We start from the raw sequence: 19,915 nt of genomic DNA, 5'->3' as shown, positions 1-19,915 counted from the left end.
GTCCATGGTTATTGGCCCCCCCCTGGCTAAAAATATCTGCCCCCAGCCACCCCAGAAAAGGCACATCTGGAAGATGCGCCTATTCTGGCACTTGGCCACTCTCTTCCCATTCCCGTGTAGCGGTGGGATATGGGGTAATGAAGGGTTAATGCCACCTTGCTATTGTAAGGTGACATTAAGCCTAATTAATAATGGAGAGGCGTCAATTATGACACCTATCCATTATTAATCCAATTGAATGAAAGGGTTAAATAAAACAAACACATTATTTAAAATTATTTTAATGAAATAAAAACAATGGTTGTTGGAGTATTTTATTGTACGCCCAATCCAATCACTGAAGACCCTCGTTCTGTGAAAGAAAAAACATAATAAACCAACAATATACTTACCCTCCGCAGATCTGTCACGTCCAACGATGTAAATCCTTCTGAAGGGGTTCAAACATTTTGCAGCAAGGAGCTTTGCTAATGCAGGCTGCTCCTCGCTGCAAAACCCCGGGGAATGAGTCTAAATATAGATCAATGAGCTATATTTAGCTTCATTTGCGGTGAGGCGCCCTCTGCTGGCTGTTTATAGATCGTGGGAACTTGCCTAGAAAGCCTGGGAGCTTTCTAGGAAATTTCCCACGATCTATGAACATCCAGCAGAGGGCGCCTCACCGCAAATGAAGCTAAATATAGCTCATTGATCTATATTTAGACTCATTCCCCGGGGTTTTGCAGCGAGGAGCAGCCTGCATTAGCAAAGCTCCTTGCTGCAAAATGTTTTAACCCCTTCAGAAGGATTTACATCGTTGGACATGACAGATCTGCGGAGGGTAAGTATATTGTTGGTTTATTATGTTTTTTCTTTCACAGAACGAGGGTCTTCAGTGATTGGATTGGGCGTACAATAAAATACTCCAACAACCATTGTTTTTATTTCATTAAAATAATTTTAAATAATGTGTTTGTGTTTTATTTAACCCTTTCATTCAATTGGATTAATAATGGATAGGTGTCATAATTGACGCCTCTCCATTATTAATTAGGCTTAATGTCACCTTACAATAGCAAGGTGGCATTAACCCTTCATTACCCCATATCCCACCGCTACACGGGAATGGGAAGAGAGTGGCCAAGTGCCAGAATAGGCGCATCTTCCAGATGTGCCTTTTCTGGGGTGGCTGGGGGCAGATATTTTTAGCCAGGGGGGGGGGCAATAACCATGGACCCTCTCCAGGCTATTAATATCTGCCCTCAGTCACTGGCTTTACTACTCTGGCGGAGAAAATTGCGCGGGAGCCCACGCCAATTTTTTCCGCCATTTAACCCTTTATTTTAAGAGCTAGAACGGCCAAATTTTGCAGATACACTCTACTGACATTAGTAGTGTGGAATCTGCAAAAAAAATGGAGAGAAGACATGGTTTACTGTATGTAAACCATGTCTCAAATCATGTCGGGTTTTAGGAAGGAGAAAGAAAAAGCCGGTAATTGAATTACCGGCTTTCAAGCTGTATAGCGCTGGAATAAATATTAATATATATACATATATGTGTCTAATGACATATATATATATATATATATATATATATATATATATATATATATATATATATATATATATAGACAGTATATATATATATATTTTTTTCTTTTTGGGACACATGGATCATTTCTATAGCGGTATGTTGGTTTTGCAAGCCTGCGAGAAAACCACGCAGTACGGATGCCATACGGATTACATACGGAGGATGCCATGCGCAAAAAACGCTGACACACCCTGCCTACGGAGGAGCTACGGACCACTATTTTCGGGACATTTCAGCGTATTACGGCCGTAATATACGGACCGTATTTTCATACGCTGAGTGTGAAGCCGGCCAGAAAGTGAGGGACAACCCCTTTTAAGGCTGTATTCATGCTAATGCTAAATGTTTTGTTTCCATTGTTCTGTTCCATTACAAGAACAGTGCAACAGAAAACAGTCGGGGACGATTTCGCCATTAGACACACACCAGCGGTGCCCGATTGTCCTCACTCAGTATAATGAGTTCCATCAGCTTTCTTCCAAGATTTCCATCATATTTCAATCCTAAAGCCTTGTTCCAATAAGTCCACAGTCAGGCCATCTCCTCAGCGCTCCTCGTCATCCTAAAGCCATCTCCTATGAAGTCCGATAGACCATGAGTAAGACAGAGTTTCGAAATCAGTATGTCCTATTAACAGTATTTTATACTACATTGTATTTTTTTTTAGTTTTTTTTATATACCTGAATAAATGCTAGGTTTTACTTTTAAAAGAAAGCCTCTGTTCCCTCTGGATTTTTTCTCCTTTCATTTTTGATAAATTAAAGATTACCACCTCTACATAATTACCGTATATACTCGAGTATAAGCCGACCCCCCTAATTTTGCCACAAAAAACTGGGAAAACTTATTGACTCGAGTATAAGCCTAGGGTGGAAATGCAGCATTTACCGGTGAATTTCAAAAATAAAAATAGATCATTCTTGCCCCATAGCTGTGCCATATAGTGCTCTGCACCGTTCATTATTGCCCCATAGCTCTGCCATATAGTGCTCTGCACCGTTCATATTTCCCCATAGCTCTGCCATATAGTGCTCTGCACCGTTCATATTTCCCCATAGCTCTGCCATATAGTGCTCTGCACTGTTCATATTTCCCCATAGCTCTGCCATATAGTGCTCTGCACCGTTCATATTGCCCCATAGCTCTGCCATATAGTGCTCTGCACCGTTCATATTTCCCCATAGCTCTGCCATATAGTGCTCTGCACCGTTCATATTGCCCCATAGCTGTGCCATATAGTGCTCTGCACCGTTTATATTGCCCCATAGCTCTGCCATATAGTGCTCTGCGCCGTTCATATTGCCCCATAGCTCTGCCATATAGTGCTCTGCGCCGTTCATATTGCCCCATAGCTCTGCCATATAGTGCTCTGCACCGTTCATATTTCCCCATAGCTCTGCCATATAGTACTCTGCACCGTTCATATTGCCCCATAGCTCTGCCATATAGTGCCCTGCACTGTTCATATTTCCCCATAGCTCTGCCATATAGTGCTCTGCACCGTTCATATTGCCCCATAGCTCTGCCATATAGTGCTCTGCACCATTCATATTTCCCCATAGCTCTGCCATATAGTGCTCTGCACCGTTCATATTGCCCCATAGCTCTGCCATATAGTGCTCTGCACCGTTCATATTGCCCCATAGCTCTGCCATATAGTGCTCTGCACCGTTCATATTGCCCCATAGCTCTGCCATATAGTGCTCTGCACCGTTCATATTGCCCCATAGCTCTGCCATATAGTGCTCTGCACCGTTCATATTGCCCCATAGCTCTGCCATATAGTGCTCTGCACCGTTCATATTTCCCCATAGCTCTGCCATATAGTGCTCTGCACCGTTCATATTTCCCCATAGCTCTGCCATATAGTGCTCTGCACCGTTCATATTGCCCCATAGCTCTGCCATATAGTGCTCTGCACCGTTCATATTTCCCCATAGCTCTGCCATATAGTGCTCTGCATCGTTCATATTGCCCCATAGCTCTGCCATATAGTGCTCTGCACCGTTCATCTTGCCCCATAGCTCTGCCATATAGTGCTCTGCACCGTTCATATTGCCCCATAGCTCTGCCATATAGTGCTCTGCACCGTTCATATTGCCCCATAGCTCTGCCATATAGTGCTCTGCACCGTTCATATTTCCCCATAGCTGTGCCCCATATAGTGCTCTGCACCGTTCATATTTCCCCATAGCTCTGCCATATAGTGCTCTGCACCGTTCATATTTCCCCATAGCTGTGCCCCATATAGTGCTCTGCACCGTTCATATTTCCCCATAGCTCTGCCATATAGTGCTCTGCACCGTTCATATTGCCCCATAGCTCTGCCATATAGTGCTCTGCACCGTTCATATTTCCCCATAGCTCTGCCATATAGTGCTCTGCACCGTTCATATTGCCCCATAGCTCTGCCATATAGTGCTCTGCACCGTTCATATTTCCCCATAGTTCTGCCATATAGTGCTCTGCACCGTTCATATTGCCCCATAGCTGTGCCATATAGTGCTCTGCACCGTTTATATTGCCCCATAGCTCTGCCATATAGTGCTCTGCGCCGTTCATATTGCCCCATAGCTCTGCCATATAGTGCTCTGCGCCGTTCATATTGCCCCATAGCTCTGCCATATAGTGCTCTGCACCGTTCATATTTCCCCATAGCTCTGCCATATAGTACTCTGCACCGTTCATATTGCCCCATAGCTCTGCCATATAGTGCCCTGCACTGTTCATATTTCCCCATAGCTCTGCCATATAGTGCTCTGCACCGTTCATATTGCCCCATAGCTCTGCCATATAGTGCTCTGCACCATTCATATTTCCCCATAGCTCTGCCATATAGTGCTCTGCACCGTTCATATTTCCCCATAGCTCTGCCATATAGTGCTCTGCACCGTTCATATTGCCCCATAGCTGTGCCATATAGTGCTCTGCACCGTTTATATTGCCCCATAGCTCTGCCATATAGTGCTCTGCGCCGTTCATATTGCCCCATAGCTCTGCCATATAGTGCTCTGCGCCGTTCATATTGCCCCATAGCTCTGCCATATAGTGCTCTGCACCGTTCATATTTCCCCATAGCTCTGCCATATAGTGCTCTGCACCGTTCATATTGCCCCATAGCTCTGCCATATAGTGCTCTGCACCGTTCATATTGCCCCATAGCTCTGCCATATAGTGCTCTGCACCGTTCATATTGCCCCATAGCTCTGCCATATAGTGCTCTGCACCGTTCATATTGCCCCATAGCTCTGCCATATAGTGCTCTGCACCGTTCATATTTCCCCATAGCTCTGCCATATAGTGCTCTGCACCGTTCATATTTCCCCATAGCTCTGCCATATAGTGCTCTGCACCGTTCATATTGCCCCATAGCTCTGCCATATAGTGCTCTGCACCGTTCATATTTCCCCATAGCTCTGCCATATAGTGCTCTGCATCGTTCATATTGCCCCATAGCTCTGCCATATAGTGCTCTGCACCGTTCATCTTGCCCCATAGCTCTGCCATATAGTGCTCTGCACCGTTCATATTGCCCCATAGCTCTGCCATATAGTGCTCTGCACCGTTCATATTGCCCCATAGCTCTGCCATATAGTGCTCTGCACCGTTCATATTGCCCCATAGCTGTGCCCCATATAGTGCTCTGCACCGTTCATATTTCCCTATAGCTGTGCCATATAGTGCTCTGCACCGTTCATTATTGCCCTATAGCTGTGCCCCATATTGTGCTCTGCACCGTTCATATTGCCCCATAGCTGTGCCATATAGTGCTCTGCACCGTTCATATTTCCCCATAGCTGTGCCCCATATAGTGCTCTGCACCGTTCATATTTCCCCATAGCTCTGCCATATAGTGCTCTGCACCTTTCATATTGCCCCATAGCTGTGCCCCATATAGTGCTCTGCACCGTTCATATTTCCCCATAGATGCTCCACATATATCTGTGCCATTGCTGCTGCTGCTGCAATAAAAAAAAAAAAAGCCATACTCACCTCTCTTGCTTGCAGCTCCCAGCGTCCGGTCCCGGCGTCTCTCCGCTCTGACTGATCAGGCAGAGGGCGCCGCGCACACTATATGCGTCATTGCGCCCTCTGACCTGAACAGTCAGAGCGGAGAGACGCCGGGAAGATGGAGCGGCGCCCGGCGGCTGGAACGTGGACAGGTGAATATGCGATACTTACCTGCTCCCGGCGTCCGGCTCCTTCTCCCGCACAGCTGGTCTTCGGTGCCGCAGCCTCTTCCTCTATCAGCGGTCACCGGCACCGCTGATTAGAGAAATGAATAGGCGGCTCCACCCCTATGGGAGGTGGAGCCGCTTATTCATTTCTCTAATGAGCGGTCCCACGTGACCGCTGAACAGTGGAAGAACTGCAGCACCGAAGACCGTCGGACAGGCGGGGAGCGCCAGGATCGCTGGAAGCAGGTAAGTATGCCTCAGCGCCCTCACCCGCCGACCCTGCCACCCACTTTGACTCGAGTATAAGCCGAGAGGGGCACTTTCAGCCCAAAAATTTGGGCTGAAAATCTCGGCTTATACTCTAGTATATACGGTATATCATCAGAACCACCATCAGTGCAGTAAATCACCAAAACCACAGTCAGTACATTAAAACATCACTAGAACCACCGTCAATACAGTAATACATCACCAGAACCACTGTCATTTAAGTAATACACCACCAGAAGCACGATCAGTGCAGTAATACATCTCCACAACCACAACATCACCAGAATCTCCATCAGTACATGATTATATTGCCAAGCTTAGTACAGCAATCAATTGTAGTGTCCAGTCATTCCAATATACAATTGTATCACATTAACCTACAACTCCCAGTATGCCCTTAACAATGGCAAGGAGATGTTTGAAGTTGTTGTTACCAGCCCTCATCAGACTGCAGACCATGCAGGAACCAAAGTATTGCTTGATCTTAGGCAGCCATTTTATTAAACAGTTAAAGAGTAACTAAACTTTTGGAAGATATCTTATATGTTTTAGGTCCATTAATTCTCAGCAGGTTGGTTTGAGTCTGCAGTTGGCTCAGTTTGGAGAGGGGCATGGTGGACCTGAAACCCCCACTGATTGCTCAAAAGACCTCTTAGAAGTGCACAGGTTTAGACAGGACTATGACTTTCTACTCACTGGATTCACTCTGTGCTGTGTACATGCTCTCATGTCTCCTGAGCAGCAGTCTTCTAGGAGTCTGTCTATTTAGCGACTTATGGGGGCCTGAGAACTTGGTGATCCACCGATCTGCTCAGAATGGGCATAAAAAAAAATAATATCGTAAAACTTTAGATACTCTTTTTAAAGTGGATATCTCAAGTTGGAAAGTTATTCCCTATTCACAAGATAGGGAATAACTTTCTAATCAGTGAGGATCCAACCACAGTGGTTCCCACCGATCCTGAGGACCGGGGATTTGAAGAGCCCCAGTTGAATGGAGCAGAGGCATCCACACTACTCATTCTAATGGAAACCCCAAAGATCAGCAGAGCGCTGTGCTTGGTAATCTCTGGCACTTCCATTAAGAATAAATGGAGCGGTAGTGCGGATAATCGACCACTGCTCCAGTTCTCGGAAACGCTGGTGCTCGGACCTGATAGTCAGATTTCTACTATCTAGCTAAACAGGCTGTCAATCAACCGATCAACTCCCACAACTAAGTTCCACTTCCAACAGTACTTTTGAAAAAAAAAAAAGTACATGAGAGTCTGGGTGACCTCCACAACAATCACCCAGACTCAGCTATTTGTAGGTCTGTGAGCAGGAGGGGCAGTCCTTTTTCTAATGTCTGGGATCTCTACAGTAAAAACAGCTTTCCTTCACGTCACCATCTCCTCTTTTTGAGGTCGGTGGCCCCACCTCCATGGGTTCAGATGGTGGCAAAGCAACAGGATTAGCAGGGAGTATCGGAACCTCTCGCTGTGTAACCTCTCTCCATTTGCCTCCGATCCATATGGATAGCCTGAGTTGGGTGGTGGATGGAGAGCCAGAGCATCCTTCAGGTGATCCGACAGTCCTCTCCTGAACTGACATCTCAGTGCAGAGTTATCCCAGGACACTTCAGTGGACCATCGACAGAACTCTGAGCAATACCATTCAGCCGAGAGCTTCCCCTGAAAGAGACTCATGATTGTGTCCTCTGCCACTCTGACCCAGTCAGGCTTGTAAAAAATAAGTCCTAAGGACTCAAAGAATCTCCACAGACACACGTTCAGGGGGAGAAGCAGGTAAAGAGAAAGCCCACAACTGAGGTCCCTCCCACAGTAAGGAAATGATTATCACCACCCACTGACTCTCATCTCCAGAAGATCGGCGTCTAAGAGAAAACAATAGCTTGCAACTCTCCTTGTACGGAACCTCTCCTCTTCCCCGGAGAAGGTATCTGGGAGCCTGACCGTAGGTTCAGGAGAGTGCAATGAGACATCAATAGTGTTAGGGTACTTACAGTCTGCAAAGATTTACTGTGTCAGAAAGTTCCCTTTGCAGGTGGTTATGAGACGAGGCCAAGGCCCTCTGATCCACAGACAGATCCTGCATCATTTGTGTCAAACTGTCCATTTGATCCGCCAAGGTTTGGAGCAGATCCATAGAAAGCAGAGCAGAGAAAAAAAAAAGTAAAATCCCCTTTAAATGCATGGTCAGTGATAATGTAATGCTGCTGCAGTGCAGTATAGCGCAACCTCCACCAGGGGATGCTGGTGAGGGAAGAGAGGTGGCGCACACAAAGGGTAACACCACTGAGCAGCAGCAGAAGCGCCACCAAGTGGCGAAGAGTGGTCAGATTGCAGCGCCCCAGAGATCAGGTCATTGCAGTATGACACTCTGCCGCTAAGGGGATTGATGGTATGTCTGATGGCACTGAAGGAATTCTACTGACCAGGTATCACCAGCACACATTACACTTCACACTCTGGCCACTAGGGGGGAGAAAAAAAGCTTTATTTATTGGGCCACTCCTCACACTGGTAAAACTAGGGGTTGGATAGGAAGTTAGTCAGAAGCTGACTGGGTTGGATTCAGGCAACATCCCGTGGCAGGGGGTGTTGCAGGGAGAAGATTCGAGGGGGTGCCTGTCAGGCGTGGGAACCTGGCAGGTACCTAGCGAACAGAACGTTACGGAACCGCGCCTGTACTACCTTGCGGCGGTATCCTAAGAAAGAGACACGAAGCGAAGGATATTGTGGAATAGTGAGAAACGAGATCAAGCACAAAGGAGAGCCAGCAGGAGTCGTGCCCCGAGAACGGCAACATCATACTGAGGCGCATAGCCGGTGGCCGGAACACCGCGGGAGTAACTGACTCTATGCCTTACTTCAAACTCCGCAGGACAGTTAATTATAGGTTGGCTGTCTACCTTAAATTTCCTACGAAGACATAGGGGGCAACGCGTGGATAGGGGCGTCTCTAGGGTCCCGGAAGAGCTCCGAGCCTTCCCGTCATACGGGTGCGTCCTAGCCATAACATACCTGGGGGACGAGAAACTAGTAACATCTGGAACGAAATAGAAAGAAAGAGAACGAACGAACTAGAACAGAAGTTGTGAGGACTATACCGAATGCTCAGCAGGGTAGCACTACAACACACAGGCGTTATTGGTAGGAAACGATTTCCACCTGTAAAGGGAACTCTGGATGTGCCATCGGACCGGCCGGTCTCAGACAGCCCTGTTAACTGTGCTCTGGATTGCGGATCCTGAAGTCTTCAGTAAAGAGACTGCAACCTTGTGTCCTTGTTATTGTCTGCACCTCACACCATCGCCATCTACATCACTGGGAAGCCCTGGGGACATACTTCACCTGTGGGAAGGTATACCATCTAGATGCCATTCCATCACCCCAGCGGACCCCAAGCAGCGTCGGTCATCCTGACCGAACACCACAGGTGGCGTCACGAAACCTTGACAGATTCCTATCACCTTTTATTGGACGCCCCTTAGCAGGGTCACGGACCGGGTCCAGCCACCGTGACAACCCCAGAACTGAGACAGAAAGGACCGGTACCGAGTAACCTGTGGCCCTGTGTCTGGGGGCGCTCCAAGATGAGCTGAGTCAGAAACAGTCAGGACAAGAAGTACCAGAGGTCACAGCAATGCACATGGTTAAATACAAGCCAGAAGTCAGCAGATATAACCAAGACGAGAGACAGTAAAACAAGTCAGAAGACAAGCCGGGTCACATACCAAGAGGTCCAAGAACAAGGAGGGAGCACTAAGACAAAGCGGGGTGGCAGGAAAGGAAAATCATGGGAACAGAGTACACGGGCAGAAGACCACACACAGTATCAAGGGGTCAGCTGCTCTAGCCTGGGAGCATGAACTATCACTGATATTGGTCTGCAGGCCACAGAAGACTTTAATAGCCACACAACCCAAAATGAGGCAGAGAAGGTTAACCCCCGCATGACCAGAGTGGGGAAAAAACAACAAGGAACAAACCCCGGCCTGGATAAAGACACTCCTTTTTGTATATCATCGTTCTCAGCAACACAATCTCCTGTGTACATACATGTGCTGTTGAGAACAATGCTTTTTTTTACGTGCACAAGACGATTTTTTGTTATCGATTTGTTCCATGTACATGAAAATAAAAACATCCTGTCTAAACAGTTTGTTAAGCGACTGTTGGCTTCATATAGCAGATCATCGGTCATTTAAAGGGTGCAGCTGGCCAATGTAAATGCACCTTAAATCTAAGTACCTGACTCAATGACGACTACTCACAGAAACAGCTCGTTTTTGCAGACTTCCATCTTCTCTTGTCTTCTGCAGCATATTCAGAAACAGTACCCTTAAAAATTAGTGTCATAATGTTCCTGAGTAAAAATAACCACCCAGCTTTGCCTTGGCTGGTTATTTAAAAATAGAGGGGATCCCACATCATTTATTGTAAGGTTCCCCCATTTTTTAATAACCGGCAAAGCAGATAGCTGTGGGCTGATTTTAATAAGTTGGGATGGTCCATGGATATTGGCCCCTTCCCAAAATAGACAAGCTGACAGCTGTATGCCTTTACTTGGCTGGTCATTAAAAATAGTTGAAACCCCATTTTTTTTATTTTATTGAACAAGTACAGTAAACTGCACACAGAAGGCATTGCTCCATTCCTCCACTTGAACCTCAGCCTCCTGAATCAAGATTATTAGTTTTAATATTTTTTTACTGTGCATTATTTTAAGTAATTTCCCTATTCACATTTGTTTGCAGGGCAATTGTCCTGCCCTATCGCCCATTTTGCTTCCTTCTGCAGCCCCCTACCCCTTACTACGACTATTTTACAGCACCAAACATTGGGTTCCCATTGGCTTCTGTGAGGTTCGGGGTCACGTTCGGGTCAAGGTACCAGAACCAAACTTTGGACTAAAGTTCAGCCAAATCCGACAAACCTGATGATCCACAGGTCCGCTCATCCCTACTCTTAATATATTGCAGTCATCATATTATACAGCACTGTGTACTTATGATATCACGTTATTTAAAAACTGACTAGCTGAATCCTCTTAAGCTCTATGTAGAAACAAGACATAGAGGGATGAGGAGAGCAGCTGGTTCAGGAGTTGAAAAAGGGAATTCTAAATTACTAGATGGTGGCCCGATTCTAACGCATCGGGTATTCTAGAATATGCATGTCCACGTAGTATATTGCCCAGCCACGTAGTATATTGCCCAGCCACGTAGTATATTGCCCAGCCACGTAGTATATTGCCCAGCCACGTAGTACGGTATATTGCCCAGTCATGTAGTATGTAGCAGAGCCACGTAGTATATTGCCCAGCCACGTAGTATATTGCCCAGTCACGTAGTATATTGCCCAGCCACGTAGTACGGTATATTGCCCAGCCACATAGTATATAGCAGAGTCACGTAGTATATTGGCCAGCACAGAGCCACGTAGTATAGAGACTTAAAAAAAATAAATAAACATATACTCACCTATAGCCCGTTGGAAGTCCTGCTATACTTACCATCCGCCGCCTTTCCCGCTACTCGCCACGCTCCCGGGACCGCTCCATTGCAAGCAGCAGCTTTCGGTGCCAGGGCTGGTGTGAGCAGGACCTATGATGACATCACGGTCACATGACCATGACGTCACGGCAGGTCCTTGCCGCACACCAGCCCTGGGACGGAATGTAAGCTGCCGCTTGCAATGGAGCGGTCCTGGGAGCATGGCGAGGAGCGAGAAAGGCGGAGGAGGGTGAGTATAGCAGGTTTGTTTGTTTTTTTTTTTTATTATTTTTAACATGACATATTTTTACTATTGATGCTGCCTAGGCCGCATCAATAGTAAATCATTGGGGACACACAGGGTTAATAGCGGTAACGGAGTGCGGTACACCGCGGGCCGTTACCGCTGCCATTAACCCTGTGTGAGCGGAGGGGATTACGGAGCAGGCGCCGGGCAGTGAGTGCAGGGGAGCAGGGGAGGCACTAATTGGACTGTGCCCGTCGCTGATTGGTCGCGGCAGCCATGACAGGCAGCTGCCGAGACCAATCAGCGAAAGAATAACCGTGACAGAAGGACAGACAGACAGACAGACGGAAGTGACCCTTAGACAATTATGTATATAGATTATTATTTATTATTACTTTACATGTGAAAGGGGTATACATAATAAAAACAAGTACAATAATCTTAAACAATACAAGTCAGTGACTGGTACATGTGTAGAGAGAACCTTGCCTGCAAGGGCTCACAATCTACAAGTGATGATGGGTGATGATTCAGTAGGTGAGGGCAAAACTGGTTGTGCAGCAGTTTGGTGAAACAAGGGTTACTGCAGGTTATAGGCTTGTTGGAAGAGGTAGGTCTTCAAGTTCCTTTTGAAGGTTTCCATGGTATGCGAGAGTCTGATATGTTGAGGTAGAGAGTTTTAGAGTAGTGTGAATGCACGCTAGAAATCTTGTATGCGTTTGTGGGAAGAGGAGATAAGAGGGGAGTAGTGAAGGAGATCTTGTGAGGATCAGACGTTGCATGCAGGTAAGTTCTCGGAGACGAGGTCACAGATGTATGGAGGAGATAGGCTGTTGATGGCTTTGTACGCCATGGTTAGAGTTTTGAAATGGAGTCTTTGGGCAATGAGGATCCAGTGCAGGGATTGACAGAGGAGAGAGGCTTGGGAATAGCGGAGGGACTGGTGAATTAGCTGGGCAACAAAGTTTAGGATAGATTGGAGGTATCCAAGAGTATTAGGGAGGCCACAGAGAGTTGGTTGCAGTAGTCAAGGCAGGTGATGATGAAGGCATGGACTAGAGTTTTTGCAGATTCTTTATTAAGGAATGTACTGATCCGGGAAATATTTTTTAGTTGGAGTCAGCAGGAAGAGGAAAGGGTTTGGATGTGTGGTTTGAAGGAGAGATCAGAGTCCAGGGTTACGCCAAGGCAGCAGGGTTACAGGACTGGGGAGAGTGAGCAGCCATCGACTTTGATGGATAGGTCTGTTGGGGGGATTGAGTGAGGTGGGGGAAAAATGATGAATTGTGTTTTGTCCATATTACGTTTTATAAATACAGGTCCTTCTCAAAAAATTAGCATATAGTGTTAAATTTCATTATTTACCATAATGTAATGATTACAATTAAACTTTCATATATTATAGATTCATTATCCACCAACTGAAATTTGTCAGGTCTTTTATTGTTTTAATACTGATGATTTTGGCATACAACTCCTGATAACCCAAAAAACCTGTCTCAATAAATTAGCATATTTCACCCATCCAATCAAATAAAAGTGTTTTTTAATAACAAACAAAAAAACCATCAAATAATAATGTTCAGTTATGCACTCAATACTTGGTCGGGAATCCTTTGGCAGAAATGACTGCTTCAATGCGGCGTGGCATGGAGGCAATCAGCTTGTGACACTGCTGAGATGTTATGGAGGCCCAGGATGCTTCAATAGCGGCCTTAAGCTCATCCAGAGTGTTGGGTCTTGCGTCTCTCAACTTTCTCTTCACAATATCCCACAGATTCTCTATGGGGTTCAGGTCAGGAGAGTTGGCAGGCCAATTGAGCACAGTAATACCATGGTCAGTAAACCATTTACCAGTGGTTTTGGCACTGTGAGCAGGTGCCAGGTCGTGCTGAAAAATGAAATCTTCATCTCCATAAAGCATTTCAGCCGATGGAAGCATGAAGTGCTCCAAAATCTCCTGATAGCTAGCTGCATTGACCCTGCCCTTCATGAAACACAGTGGACCAACACCAGCAGCTGACATGGCACCCCACACCATCACTGACTGTGGGTACTTGACACTGGACTTCAGGCATTTTGGCATTTCCTTCTCCCCAGTCTTCCTCCAGACTCTGGCACCTTGATTTCCGAATGACATGCAAAATTTGCTTTCATCAGAAAAAAGTACTTGGGACCACTTAGCAACAGTCCAGTGCTGCTTCTCTGTAGCCCAGGTCAGGCGCCTCTGCCGCTGTTTATGGTTCAAAAGTGGCTTTACCTGGGGAATGCGGCACCTGTAGCCCATTTCCTGCACACGCCTGTGCACGGTGGCTCTGGATGTTTCCACACCAGACTCAGTCCACTGCTTCCTCAGGTCCCCCAAGGTCTGGAATCGGTCCTTCTCCACAATCTTCCTCAGGGTCCGGTCTCCTCTTCTCGTTGTACAGCGTTTTCGGCCACATTGTTTCCTTCCAACAGACTTACCATTGAGGTGCCTTGATACAGCACTCTGGGAACAGCCTATTTGTTGAGAAATTTCTTTCTGGGTCTTACCCTCTTGCTTGAGGGTGTCAATGATGGCCTTCTTGACATCTGTCAGGTCGCTAGTCTTACCCATGATGGGGGTTATGAGTAATGAACCAGGCAGGGAGTTTATAAAAGCCTCAGGTATCTTTTGCATGTGTTTAGAGTTAATTAGTTGATTCAGAAGATTAGGGTAATAGGTCGTTTAGAGAACCTTTTCTTGATATGCTAATTTATTGAGACAGGTTTTTTGGGTTATCAGGAGTTGTATGCCAAAATCATCAGTATTAAAACAATAAAAGACCTGACAAATTTCAGTTGGTGGATAATGAATCTATAATATATGAAAGTTTAATTGTAATCATTACATTATGGTAAATAATGAAATTTAACACTATATGCTAATTTTTTGAGAAGGACCTGTATAGTAGAGAAGAAGGATGAAATAGGGGACAAACATTGTGAGATTCTGGATAGTAATTGGGTGATATCTGGTCCAGAGAGGTAGATCTGTGTGTCATCAGCATAGGGATGATACTGAAAGCCATGGGACTCTATGAGCTGTCCCAGGCCAAAGGTGTAAATAGAGAAGAGCAGGGGCCATAGAACTAAACTTTTGGGCACACTGACAGATCGGGGGCGAGATGACGTGGTGTTTGAGTGGAAGATGCTGAATGTCCAATCTGTTAGGTATGAAGAGATCCAAGATAGGGCAAAGTCTGTGATGCCAAGAGATGAGAGAATCTGTAGTAAGAGGGAATGGTTGACTGTCAACAGCAGAGGAAGGTCCAGGAGGAGGAAAGAATACTGTCGCTTGGATTTGGCAGTTAGTAGGTCATTGGTGACTTTAGTCAGGGCATTTTCAGTGCAGTCAGAAACCAGATTGTAAGCGGTCAAGGAGGAGAAAAGGTGGGAAGACCGTTCAAGATGGACGTGTTGTTCCATTAGTTTTGAGGGATAGGGGAGACGTGAAATGTGATGATAGACACAGAGGATGAGTCAAGGGAGGGCTTTTTGAGGATGGGTGTGATCAATGTTTGAATCATGAGGGTTGAACACCAGTTGTTAGTGACAGGTTGAAGAGATGGGTTAGTGTTGGGATGAAGACTGTGGTGAGGTTTGGGATGAGGTGAGACGAGATCGGGTTAAGTGTACAGGTGGTGAGATGTGATTTTGATAGTAAAGAGGAGAGTTGATCTTCTGTAATGGGGGAGAAGCTGGTTTTGGAGGAGGATGGCTGAGTAGTTATGAGGGGGGGCTGTGGGGGTTGTAGGCCAAAGCTTTCTCTAATGTTATCGATCTTCTGCTTCAAGAATGAGGCAAAGTCTTCAGCTAAGATGAGAAGAGAGGGAGGAGGTGCTGAGGGACAAAGAGAATTGAAAGTGGTTTTAGCTGTTTAGGGTTGTGACATCAGGAGGATATGAGAGATGAGAAGTATGTTTGTTATGCTGCAGTGAGTGTGGACTTGAAAGTAGTGAGGGACTGTGCGAATGTGATGAAGTGCTTGTTGGAGTGGGACTTTTTCCATCTCTGCTCAGCAACCCTTGAAGCCCACCACAGTTCTTTAGTCAGGCTGGGGTGCTATGGTTGCCTTACCACACAACATGACTCTTTACAGTGGTCACTTTAATGCCCTTATACCCAAGAAGCACTCCGGGATAAGTGTTACCATGATAACCATCATAACACACGGTACTAGGCTGTTCATTATTACCCTTCATCACTCTCAGTGACGCTTTCCCGCATCCCCCTCACCTGGTCACGTGCCACTGTAGGTAACGCGCTTCTGGCATACTGTCCAGGCACGGCATATGTCCTAGATTGGCGCCGCTGTAGATGGTGCGCATCACTTCCGGTGACGCACTTCTGGCCGCGGCACCGCACGCCGGCATAAAATCCCCAGCCCCCAGTCATACAGCACCCCAGCAACAGGAGGCACGGTGCGTGAGCACTGCCATACTTATTTAAAGGTCCAGTACAGTAACTACTCTCCACTGTCTGCCACTACTACCCACCTATGTACTAACCCTTACCATGTCTATTTTACCTCTGCAGCACACCGTTACATCGGCTTTATTCTGAGGACCACACAGGTATTACATCTCATGGAGTAGGTTAACTCTTTGATGCCAGGTTTCTTACCCACATGGTCTACCTTCTCCACAGAGTTCCATACACACTACTGCAACCTAGGGCTCTTTTCCCATGCAGACTGCATCTATCCCTAACTGCAGGGATTTCCAAGTATGCATCTCACAACAATACCTATCTAGCCATTAACCCCTTTGAGGTAGGAACAGGTGACTTTATATTGTATACCCTGCCTTTTTCACCCACCATTGTGGAATACCTTTAGCCTAAATGTTATTATCTACGCATGGACAACTTGGGATTGTATTAGTTTGTATGATATATATATACTTAGGTTTTATATTGTTTCCTATTTTGTCACTGCTATTTTATTTTATTTTGCATATGTGAACACGACACTGATGTATTTTTCTGTCTTTCGGCAACGTACTGAATAAGACCTGGGACAGGTCAAAACGTCACTATTGTGTTTAGTCGCTTTAGAATTTTTCATGTGCCCAGCTTGTTTTTTCTGTTCACATCAAGTGGAATAAATATTATTTTCTTGCATCACCCAAAGCAACTGATTGTGCGGTGAATTTTGACCTTTATGGATTCAGAGTCTTCTGGCCCACTACACCGGTACCTCACTATATGACAGAGTGCAGACCAAATACTTCGTTCAGTGGGGATGTTGAAGTCACCCATGTTAATAGTCGGGATGTCAGCAGAGAGGAAGTGAAGTAGACAGGTGGTGAAGTGGTCGAAAAAGGTGGTGGTTGGCCACGGGGGGGCATTAAATAACTGCCGGATGGAGGGGGAAGTAGATGCACACAGAGTGTACCTCAGAAGAAGAGAGACTAACTGAGGGTGGCAGTAGAATTTGGGTGAAGGAGCAGTTATCTGAAAGGCGGAAACCAACTCCTCCACCATGCTAGCTGGGATGAGGTGTGTGAGAAAGATGGAATCCACCATAAGAAAATGCAGCTGGAGAGGCTGTGTCAGGGGGGGTGAGCCAGGTTTCAGTGATGCCAAGGAATTTAAGTTCGTTAGTAATGAAAAGATCATGGATGCAGGAACGTTGGTTGCAGACAGAGCGAGCGCTCCATAGACCTCCTGTTAGAAGGACTAGGAAGTGGTGGCTGAGCGGATGGGTATAAGGTTAGAGAGGTTGCGGAAATTTGTGATAGATGATAGATGAGAAGTAGAAGTGACTGTAGGGATGTGGTGGGGAGAACCAGGATTTCGGGAGATACAGGGATAAGAGACTTCTTGTTTCTACATAGAGCAGAGAACAGAGAAGAATTAGCTGGGTAGAAAGGCAAAATGAACAATTTTAAGTACATAGTGATGACATGATGGCCATAACATGATGGCTGAAATATAAATTAAGAAGATGAAAACTTTGATGGGAGTGCTTTTTTAAAAATAAAAAGGCAAGATTAGCCTTTGCCAAAAAACGTTTAAAGAAGCTAGCCCAGTTCTAGAAAAGCATTCTTAGTTTCATCTGTCCAAAGATCAACCTGTAACAGAATGAGAGAAAAAAGTACTGGAAAGGCTTTGTAGAAAAATTATTGCAGTTGCTAAACATTTCACAGAATATTTTTGTTCAATCCCTTAAATTAAACCTGAATGTCTACACTTCAATTGCATCTATATGACACCATGTGCACATTACCTTAAATTATTTCCCAAACCCTCTCCACTATAAAAATCCTCTAATTGTCTTTTCCACAGCATTTATTATGCTCCCGCTTAGCTCTGCTTCCACTCATCACATCCCTAGTGATAATGGGGCAATTTCTTGTCATGGAATGGCGCATGTAGTGGAATCAGCAGATTATGGTTCGGACTGTACATGCGCTATCCCTAGAGCCAAACATACTGCTCTGGGAATGTAATGTTACTAGTGACATCTCCTATACGGCTGTGTGTGATTGGTACATGGGATGTCACTGGAGCAGGAGCCAAACATCTAACGTCATGTGGCATTTAGCCACATCTGGAAGTCTTGATAAAATTCCTCCATTTTACGAAGTACATCAGCAGCACACAAACTCCTCAAGGCTGTGCTGGTTAGAAGGAATTGGACACTGGAAACCCTGGAGCTATCAACCACTTGGATTACCAGCTGTGGTGCCCCCAATGATCTGACTTGTATTATAAATATATTCAAAATGGTGGCATCCATTGTTGGAGTACCACATTTTTGATGAGCATTGAAGCATAGTGCTGCTCACATTTTTTTTCATGCAACAATATTTTGTAATGTCAGCAACACCAGATAGAAAGTTCAAAGGCCAAAAATCATGATCTCTAGCATATACCAGAAGCTGACTTATGGGGTTTGGACCTTTTTTAGTTACTTAAAAAGCTACAAATATGAACCACTTGGGTCATCATTTTGGCAAATTTGGCTTTGGACTAAACCAGGAAACAGAGGCTATGGATTATGAGTTGTTAACCCTTAACGGTCAGCAGGGACAGGCACAGGTCAGTTTGGGCAGCAAGAAGAACATAGACACCTTGGCATCTGTGTGCTGCCCTTGATTTTCATGTACCCATACACTGGTATAGGTGACTTTTTGTACTGTGACTGTGATCGAAAATGAACATGAATCCAAGATTTGTTTGGAAACACAGACATGTGCCCAGCACTATGAACTACAATGGGTATCAATTCTACCCATGAGAATCATGGATAGAACATGTAGAAGAAAAATGGACGTATTCATGAGGCTTTAGGATGTGCTCATGTAAGAAGAGGGACCGGACCCGGGGTACCTTCCTTACGCCAGGTCCGGAACTGTCGGGACTGTCATCTTTTATTGTCTGGGGGAAAACTTAGAAACCTGGACTGACCTTTGCACTCAACAGCAGGGGGCGTAGCTAGGCTAAAGAGGGCAGAGCGCGTGAAAAGGCAGACAGACTTGGCAGGAGCACGCAGCAGGGGAAGTTTGGTGCTCGTCCTCTGAGCACCGTGACAGCGCAGGTCTGCGCTATAGTGTCCCTGCTGCCACTTACAGAGACTGTGACCAGAGAACTGCATTTTGCCCGTTGGCTCCCGCTGCTCAAGGTACCCAACGCAACGGGTCAGTAAATACCGCGCACGTGCCACCTGAGAAACACTGGGTGACTCACTGAGAAGTGTTCCCTCTCTCACCTGCATACTTCTGCCAAGCTTCATCAAGCTATAGCAGTGTTGGAGACTGCTCTTCACTCTGCAACCCGAATCCTGGACCCAGGACCCCGTGCAAGACGACGAGGACTCATCGTCACCCCCAGGAACCGGATCATCAACGCCTGCAGTATGACTCCATATTCATCACATGCTTACCGCGTTGGTGCCACCGTTTGAACCTAGGACTCTGCAGTCAGGAAGCCGTCAGACTGATAAGTTCACCCTTAATGAACAGTTGTTATACTTATTGTCCTCGTTACCTCCCTCAGCACACCTATTGTGCACGTATCACCTGCCATACCCCTGCCTCTCCTTTCCCCTCCCTGCATGGAGTATTCCCCTGTTCAAGAAAAATTATTGTTAACCCTTACTCTGCCTCCTCTCTGTT

At 45.9% G+C, this 19,915-nt stretch overlaps 1 protein-coding gene across 1 annotated transcript in view; it reads right to left on the bottom strand.

The window, feature by feature from the left end:
* Positions 1–19,548, bottom strand: part of ATP5MC2 (ATP synthase membrane subunit c locus 2) — a 48,137-nt gene extending 28,589 nt beyond the window's left edge. The window contains exon 1 of the mRNA XM_069758738.1: positions 19,510–19,548. Coding sequence (XP_069614839.1) covers positions 19,510–19,533 — 24 coding nt within the window. The 5' untranslated portion in view covers positions 19,534–19,548. The remainder of the gene's footprint in view (positions 1–19,509) is intronic.
* Positions 19,549–19,915: the final 367 nt, after the last annotated feature.

Source organism: Ranitomeya imitator, chromosome 3 (assembly GCF_032444005.1).
Source record: "Ranitomeya imitator isolate aRanImi1 chromosome 3, aRanImi1.pri, whole genome shotgun sequence".
NCBI classification, from domain to species: domain Eukaryota; kingdom Metazoa; phylum Chordata; class Amphibia; order Anura; family Dendrobatidae; genus Ranitomeya; species Ranitomeya imitator.
Note: the sequence above shows the minus strand (reverse complement) of the source record. Positions and strands in the feature narration are given on the sequence as shown.